The 9,115-nt window shown below is 39.3% G+C and overlaps 1 protein-coding gene across 2 annotated transcripts; it reads right to left on the reverse strand.

Annotated features, from left to right (window-relative positions):
* Positions 1 to 165: 165 nt before the first annotated feature.
* On the reverse strand, positions 166 to 9,089 carry LOC135497074 (protein RER1-like). Of its 2 annotated transcripts, XM_064786767.1 has the most exons (9): positions 8,958 to 9,089; positions 8,178 to 8,277; positions 7,681 to 7,785; positions 7,067 to 7,166; positions 6,472 to 6,553; positions 6,059 to 6,194; positions 5,341 to 5,418; positions 4,040 to 4,093; positions 166 to 2,703 (listed from the first exon to the last, which is right to left on the reverse strand). In XM_064786767.1, the coding sequence occupies exons 2-8, from the start codon at positions 8,256 to 8,258 to the stop codon at positions 4,058 to 4,060; spliced, it is 618 nt and encodes a 205-aa protein (XP_064642837.1). In that variant the 5' UTR covers positions 8,259 to 8,277; positions 8,958 to 9,089; the 3' UTR covers positions 166 to 2,703; positions 4,040 to 4,057. The 2 variants fall into 2 exon arrangements, with proteins under 2 accessions (XP_064642837.1, XP_064642838.1); XM_064786768.1 differs by lacking the exon at positions 4,040 to 4,093.
* Positions 9,090 to 9,115: the final 26 nt, after the last annotated feature.

Here is a 9,115-nt window from a genome sequence, read left to right on the forward strand (position 1 = left end):
TGGGCACATGGCCATATGGTGCATCATTGGAGACAAAGCCATGGGGATCAAGGGATGAACAAGAGACAGCGAAGTTCATTGGAGATGTTGGCCTGGTTCAGTAGTAAGGCCATAAAAAGAAAATCAAATGCAAAGAAATCACTTCAAACACTGTCGATTTCAGGACAAATTATTTATTAAAGATGACAACCATTTTCACCTCAAAGTGAAACAACAAGTTCTCACATTTACTCAGGATAAGTGATAACTGCAAACTCTGCCATTCCACCACTTTACATTCTCAAATATTTCTAAAAGGGCTTCCTCTCAACCAGCACAGTGCTGAGCCATGATAACGCAAGCCACATTTAAAGGCCAACACCTTTCGTTAAAAATTTGAAATTTGTAATTGAGCTTGAACATTTTCAATAGCGTTGATACACATGGAATATCAATTTCAACATTGTGTAGACGCTATACAAATACCATCAAGCATAGAATTAATTCATACTTGATACTATACAAACCAAGTTTCAACAAAGTTGCATGCATAATAACTGCACTACAACATTGTGTAACACTGCATTTCTATTTTCCTGACCCACAATTGGATACAAACAGTGTAACCCTTTAAGAGAAGACCTCTGAAATATCTTTTTATCTTTGTAGTGTTTGTAAGGGCATAACAAAAATGTTGTATTTGAGACCCTCGAGCAGACTATTAACAGACCAAAGTATTTCAGGCTGATTGGTGCAAATAAATAACTACTAACAATGTGATTTAGCCTACAGATCATACTTACATGGCACCTAAATTAAAAGCTATAAAATAACTCCACATTCATTTCATTTGATACACCTTGAATAATGGCCATACAGGTAACGTCATCGCATCAAAGGAGACCGTTTTGGACGACAAATTGACACCCCTAACCCACGTGGTGAACTCTTATTGTCACCGGAACAACAAAAGTGAGGTTTCGCTATCCTGTTCCAAGAATTAATTCACCGAGAATGACAAGTATTTGGGTATAATTTCATCAGTTTTAAAGTGATTTTCGTACGATGAATACAATGGCCATTGCACCTCGGTTGATGCAATGGTATTGACGTCCAAAATGGCCATCCTGACGACGTCACAGCACGGCCTCTATAGCAGGACTGAAGTGCATGCAACGAAGAGGAAAACACAAAAATTACTTAGAAATAGAAAAACATCCATATCCGTGTTTTCCTTTCAAGTGTGAGTGAGTCAAATCAGGGTTAGTCGTAGTAGGTTCAGTGTTCTCCACAAGGCCATTTGTCAGGTCGTCCCACCCTGCCTTGGCAGCTTACCACCCTATCTTGGAAGAGCCACCGTCCTTGCTCGATGATTTTTAAGGGGTCACCTTGCTGGCCACCCTACCCTGTGTTGCACACTTGCAAAACATCTTGAATATCAAGGGTACCACCCTTCATGTGCCTTGACAAAACCCAGTGGTGAATTCTCCATGTTATGTCATATTAACTACGCCATAGGCATAATTTCAGTCTCTTATAGTTAAAGGGACAATATAGGCAGGAGTTAGGCAGGCAAGATAAAGTTACAGAAAGCCGCCAATAGGGGTCTCTCACATCTCACAGTAGGTCAAAATGATTCATGCTTGTACGAGGGATATATTTAGTGCTAAGTCCGACATGACCAAGGGCCCTTACTGTGTATACCAGTCAACTGAAGATGGCCAAATTAGCCCGTCTCCTCCTGCCTATAGTCTCCCTTTAATGCCTACTTTTATACAATAAATACACCACTGCTCACATTCTTATTATCATCAATACAAATACAATTATGATACATGATGAACAATTCTAAAATGAAATGAAGTATTCACACATGAATAGCTAAGGCGTTTCATACGTTGTTCTCCAAAGTCTGTATTCTCCAAAAATATCCAGTGACTAACCACCAGCCTCCACCGCAGCGAAAAGGCAACTTCAGTTTCCCAGAATTATATCTTGTGGCCAAAAAAACGTCCTGAACTATGAGGGTTGATAACTCCTACTTGTTGATAATAAGTTATAAATCTGGCACACTATTTGCGATATGGATAGTGTTGGATTGTGCTCAAAATTTCATGAATCTTGCCTTGGGACGTTTTCTTAATCAAAGGAAACCTGTAGCGAAACGCTTGTAAAAATGGGGAGTTTTGAACGGCCCGGTTAAAACCTAAGGAGGGAATAAGCCGCAATCGATTTAATATTAGCACTTTCGAGTTCCCCGGTAGTTGATTATGTGAGCTGGGCATCTGGGTAACATTGCATAACGTTGCACGACATTACTGACTCCAGAGTGTGTCTACTGTATTCGGACAGTATCAGTCTTTCGCATTGTCTGTAACCTCGAATTATGCTGAATCAGCAATATTTTCTCAGATGATCTGTTCCCTTGTACCGACAAAACAATGATATTAAAGTTCACAACCCGACGAAAGGCTCAATCTGTTTAAAGTTTTCACCTTGAACAGTAACAGACTCCAGCAGCTTTTGGCATCGATTGGCTCTGACGGCCAACGAAGAGAAGAAAATCATAGTTTCCAATTCTCCTGGTACGCAGAGTACGGTGTCCTTTTTCAAGCCCTGGCACTCAATATTATGTCACTGTCATTGTTCCATGGCAGAAGATCGCCAACACGCCCGTGGCTATCACTTGGATGAGCTTGGAGAAATCTCTGATATTTACATGGCCTGCAATGATAAAGGGAATTTATTTGTATGTGATATGATAGAATTTATTTGTATGTTTATATGAGACCCATTAAAAAAGCCCGCCAAAGTATGATACCCAAAGACATTTTTGATGAAGATCCGGTACCCACTCTAAACACACAATCTGTACTTACAATGACCACCTTCTACCACAGCATCAGAAGCAAATTTATCAAAGTGATTATACACGTATAAGTTATAGGCAGTGTTCATTTGACCAATCCAATACCTACATGCTGAGGTATTTGATCACGCAAAAGTTATCGACACTAAACTCAACTCCAATGCAACGAAAGTCTTTGAATACAAATACATGTATATGTACTGTTACCTCAGCCAATGCATTCCACCCATTTTTGACCCGACACCCATAACATTCGCAGAAGAAAAACTAGAGGTAACAAGAAACATCCAAAGAATCGTTCATGTTCCATGTCTAGTGCAACATCAGAGTGATAAACATGCACATCATGACATCTAGTGTTTCCTCCAGGCAAAGCACCCAGCCCCTATTAAAGTGCTCCCTGCCTTTTATCAGTGCAGCTAATGAATTTTCTATTTCAGAAGGGTGCTTACCCTGTTCTTTTTCTCAGTTCACATTGCCCCGTTCTAAATTCTTATACCGAAAGTCCATACCCTTCGAAATTTCTGACAGAAACCCTTATCATCACCTCCCAGAGCCATATCACTCTCCCCCGCAACTCACAACCCTTTTGGCGAAAAGCCCTTCCTTTAGCAGACGAGAAAAGAATTTGGGACATTGAACTTTGGATGTTTCTTCTTAACTTCATCAACAACAATGCAGTTTTAAACCAGGACGTAAATGCCAAATGGAATAGTGGAGTAGACAGAACCAGAGGTGCAAGTCAAGTTGACGTAACATTCCCTGGAGGAAAGAGAATACCTCAAAATGGGAAGGAAAGGCATCTCATATAAACAACGATCAAGCTAGGAGAACGCCTTCAATCATTTCAAAACAAAGCCTCAATACAAACAAAAAGCCCAATACATTTAACAACCCTTTTATGGACTGATGGCACCTCCATAACACTCTCAGAGAATAGCTTAAAATAGTGTTTTTTGCTTTGATCTGCGACTCACAAAAAAGATCAGAAGTTGTTTTTCGCAAACGGGAACATTTTCTTCCACACCAAAATTAATGATTTAAAGGCGCATGCCGTTCATTTTCAGAGTATTTACTGGTGGTTCCGAACGGACGGGATTCGCCTTTAATAAAAGAGTCCATGTCGTTTTTCATCCTGCTGCAGATTCAGTCCATAAAGGGAGGTAAATTTCAAAAGAATGAAACACTAACATTTTAATGTCGGTCCCATCAAATTTCATTCACTTCACCAACTGCAGGCAAAGGCTGCAATGTTAAAACAGATGATATTTTTAATATTGAGCAGGAATATTTCATTGTGTTTTTCATACAAAACATTACATTCAGTCCTCATCACCATTTGGCATTTACACCTGAACATGGAGAAAATAATTTGATTAATTCAAAAATAAAACTCGTTCGAAATACAAAGGTCGCCAATCATTAACTTTGGCGACATCTGTTGCTAAGTCTGGGAGACAGAAAATCCCCAAAAATGTGTATGCATTGTAAAAATCTATCTGGCCCTATTCCAAACGTGCTTGAACCACATAGGGTCAGGAAAACAAACTACATGTATCTTTACAATGGCAAATATTTATAAAGACTAGTAAATGCTTTTACTACAGTTTTCTACAGAGATGGCTAGTGTAAAATGTACATGAAGTTTAAAGTAAAAGCATTTACTATTCTTTTATAAATATCAGCCATTCTCAAGGTCAAAGACCCAGACAAGGCCTCTAGATCCATTGCCAGGTATTATTACTGTGAAGATCTATTGTACAGACGGTTTGTTTTTCCCGACCCTAGTTGGTACAGGGGTATTTAGCAAAGGGGCTATCTAACTCGCAATTTGTTCAATTTGTTACTTGATATCACAACAGATTATCTCTGATGATACAGTTTTTTGGATGAGTTTTCTGAAAACATTTTTACCGAAAGCCTGTCCTTATGCTCTTGGAGCAAATTGACACTCAAAAGGTAAATAGTTCAGGATTCGTCCCCTAAAGCACACAGACTCTTTTTCACAGAAGTTAAGAAGTGTCAAACAGGCATAATTGTATCCCTAAGGTCACCGAGAATGCTGGCAAGAGTACACTATAGCCAGATAAGCATTAGACTTTGTTTAATACGGTCAATTGACCAAGTCATTTTCTCATGAAGGCTTGTGGGGTACAGAAGGAAATTTGAAGAACACTGATTTTCAAACTTTGCTAGTGATAATAGAACCTTTTGACCACATTAAAGGGACTCTATTGGCAGCAGCAAGATAAAGTCACATAAGTTTGCCAATAGGGGTCTCTCCCATCTCAGAGTACGTCAAAACTGTTCGAGCTGTGCGAGAACTTTTTAAGTGCTGAATCAAACAGGACCCAGTGCCCTTACTGTGCATGATAGGACTAGGTGATCGCCAATTAAACCCTTGCTACTGCCTATAGCCCCCCCCCCCCCCGCCCTGTTTAAACCAAGCTGATGAACTCATTTTGTTATGCAGAGATTTCAACCATACTCACCACTTTTCCAGTATCCTCCTTCCCTTTGTATTTCGTCTTACCGTGGGAGAAAGGTATATAGCGATACTTTATCATATGCTGCAAAAGAAAAGTTATTAGATTAGAAATTTGAATGAACACAATAACCATGCAACATGAAACCTTTAAATTTTGATTTGACACATAATTCTAAGACAGTTCGGGAGGTCATGGAGAGGGTTAGCTTCTCAACCAACAAGACAAGCAAGTTTTGGTGAGTGTATTTTATGAGATAATGAAACGATTCCTCATCATGATCGCAGAAAGTTATTAAGAGTAAGACCAATCACACTCTCGTCTACCCTTTCAAATAGTTGTTGAAGAAGAAAGATACGGCTCGAGGTCATTGGGACAAGTTGCTCCTGGTCTGTGGAATGCACTGCCGGCAACGATCAGAGGGTCACCAAGTGTTCAATCTTTTAAGGGTCGTTTAAAGACACATCTTTTTAGACAACATTATTGTATTTCTTAACTTTCGGAGCTGTGTTTTTATATTTCGTATGTCATGTCTGTGATGAATGAATGTTTTAAATGTAAAGCGCCTTAGAGCATTGCTTTTATGAATAGGGCGCTATAGAAATGTTTTATAATAATGATAATAATAATAATAATAATAATAATAATAATAATAATAATAATAATAATAATAATAATAATAATAAAATAAATATACGACATGAGAAATGGTCTCGTTACTTACTCTAATCTGTCTCTTCATAGTTATAGTAAACAATATAATGAAATACATGACTAAAATAGGCCAGAATACAGGGACGTTTAGTGCTTCGAAACATGTGCAGAACATGGAGAGGACAACCGCCTTCGTGGAAGAATACCTGCAACGAAAGAGGTAAGAATTATACCAGAGATCAGGAGAGCTCAAGACCAAAAGGAGATTTTCTGAACTGAGCCTGGCTCAACCAAATATTCTAAAACATCTAGACTTATAATGAACCACAGTCTGCAGTGTAAATGAACTATGCACCACGTTTTGAATTCAGCGGTCATGGTTGCTAACCCAGCCAGACCTCTCTAATCAGGACACCTCTCTATTAAGGACAGCACTTGTCAGTCCCGAGGGTGTCCTTAACAGAGAGATTCTACTGTACCTACCAAAATTTGAACTCGGGTAACCGCCGCATGAACGGTCTGAATTCTTCATTTGATTTTGTCGGAAGAGATGGGCCATCTTCATCTGTAAGAAAAGTGAAAAGATATTTTAGCATGTTTATTTGTTGTTTGCTAAAGGCGGATCATTTGTCTAGGAATCTGGGGTAAACTTGAGAAGAAGAAAAAAATTACCCCTACTAGTTTCCCATGTATTGGTGGAATTTACATATGATTTCTTTGTAATATACAGTAGGGTTAATAGACTGTTACAGACTACCAAATTACATCAACATGATCTGAATCAAAATGAACAATGAATTTATCAAAATCAGGTTTATAGTAAATGTTGTATAGTGCTAGCTCAGCACAAAACCATTCAAGCAGTCTTCAACTTAGAATTGAAGATCACCACGGCACACTGTCCGATATCTACTTCCAATGTCCGAGTCATTCCACTCCACTTTTGGGGCAGTTACAAAGAAGGTCCTACCACCAAAAATCTCAACCCAGGATCTTGTCTATATCCCTCAGTCAGCATGGCACCCTGATTCTAACCAGGCTCCAATACAAATCAAACGTTGTGCGTCCGTACACTTACCAATATCCTCATTAACAGAAGGGTCTATTTTGGGAGTAAGGAATGCTATAAATAGATTTAACTCATAAATGCCTAGCGCATACGTCACTATATACCAGCCCTGAAATGGGAAAAAATAACAGAAATTAAAACCAGTGTTGCTGCAATATACACACATACCACTTGCATGTTTTATCTTCTCTTGGTCCTACTCCATCTCGGCTAAGCTTAACCCTCTTTCCTTTGCTGTTGAAAGTAAATGTCATTTCAGACCAAGGGGTCTCTCTCATTATCGACGTCTTCTCAATCTATCATATAATGAGGATTCATTCTCATGACTCCCTTTGTCCCCAACAGATCCGCAAAAAAAAGCAGATGTTTTTTAATACTCAAGATTCATTGGAGGTGGTTTAATGAAAATCAAAAAGAAGCTGTGAAAATGAATGCGACATGCAACATTTATCAACATCTTCGAGCAGACGAAAATGCCACACAAACAAGTGATTTAAATCGCTGGTACCTGCAATGTCTCATGTCTGCCGGTAAAACAGGTCACCGCGATCACAGGTAACAGCGATTAAAATCGCTAGTTTGCGGGACGTTTATAGCATGGTTTCGAATGAGCGATTTCTTACCTGGAGTATGTAAACCCTCAGAAAATAGACCAACAAGAGAACAGCAGAGGCAATCCATCGTGCCGTCACATATGGGGTACTTCTGTCAAGATAGTGCTGGTGAAGCTGCAACAAACAAAAGAATCAGACATAAGGTGCGGAGACAACATGGCAGATGGGGATGGTACACTGATAAAATTTTCGTATGGACACAAAAAAAAACATCTGGGTGCAAAATAAATAGTTGTTGTCTAAAAACAACAATTACCAGCCTCCTTGAAACTTAGGTGCCCTATCATTTCCTCAACGTCAAATTCAAGATGGCCAATGGCTGGGCTGGTAAGCGTGGGTAGATTTCAGACAACATATCTCTCATACACAATGTCATGAAACGTTCAGGAAATTTGGTAAAGTACAGCTTATTTCCTTTATCACCGTTTAAAAATTTCATTTGGATGACATCAAACTTTTTAAAAAAACAGGTTGAGGCTGTTTACGACAACCCCTTTCATTCTTACCTCCGAGTATCTTCTGTAAGCTCTTGAGAGAATCCCAGGCTGGCTAGGGGCCGAATCACCAGGCGCATTCAAATCATCCATTCTTCGAAACCAAAAAAATCTTAAAAGAGATATACGGTTCTATTTGTAATAGGCCATTGTCTGGCGTCTTTTACTGTAAAGATCTATTGTAAAGATGGTTTGTTGGTCCGACCCAAGGTGGTACCGGCGTATCTGGCAAAGGGCCTAGATATTTATCAATGATTTTTAGCAATGTATAGGTCTCGGCCTATATTGTCAGGAATACCCCAAAATCAGGAATACCCCAAAATCATGTGTCATTTTGACGGGACAACGAACCCTGTGCAACGCTCTGTGTCACTACACGGATATGCCCCAGCCGCATCACGAAATCAGTATTCATCAATGATATTCAATCATTGCGCGCACGCATTGGACGATTGGTTGGACTGGTTGACGATTGATAAGAAAGAGGCAGCCAAATCTGTTGCTCTACCTCACTGCTACAAGCTGTTCTACACAATAAACTAACTTGATTTGTAGACATAGCACGACTAATTCAAAGGAACACACTGTTTTTGAAGGATCTAAGTTAGGGGATGGACACTTTTGGTGGATTTTGAAACTAGACCTGTACTACATATGATAATGTACATGACAAGCCGTAGGTATAGTGCATTCTCAGTACAAATGTACTGAATATGGAGACGGAAACCGGTTCACCAAGCTGAACTTTCGACCCAGTTTTTGGCCAATATTACCCAAATTTATCATACATACCTTTATTGTTCAGATAGATATATTACATAGAAACAATGCCGTGGGGATGATAAGGCTTTAAATGCCACAGAAAACAGAAAATATAACTATTTTAATGCATAGCCACGTTGCAAATTACAGCTGCCGCATCGCGAGATTTACCCAGAATGCCTTCGGGT

This window comes from Lineus longissimus, chromosome 12 (genome assembly GCF_910592395.1).
Source record: "Lineus longissimus chromosome 12, tnLinLong1.2, whole genome shotgun sequence".
NCBI classification, from domain to species: domain Eukaryota; kingdom Metazoa; phylum Nemertea; class Pilidiophora; order Heteronemertea; family Lineidae; genus Lineus; species Lineus longissimus.

What these genes read in the sequence shown, in the direction of transcription:
- LOC135497074 (XM_064786767.1), bottom strand. Translation starts at nt 8,258, where the DNA reads ATGGATGATTTGAATGCGCCTGGTGATTCGGCCCCTAGCCAGCCTGGG. An exon ending in TGAGGGTTTACATACTCCAG is followed by an intron (nt 7,167 to 7,680) that starts GTAAGAAATCGC and finishes TTCCCATTTCAG; the next exon opens with GGCTGGTATATAGTGACGTA. An exon ending in TTACCCGAGTTCAAATTTTG is followed by an intron (nt 6,195 to 6,471) that starts GTAGGTACAGTA and finishes CTTTCGTTGCAG; the next exon opens with GTATTCTTCCACGAAGGCGG.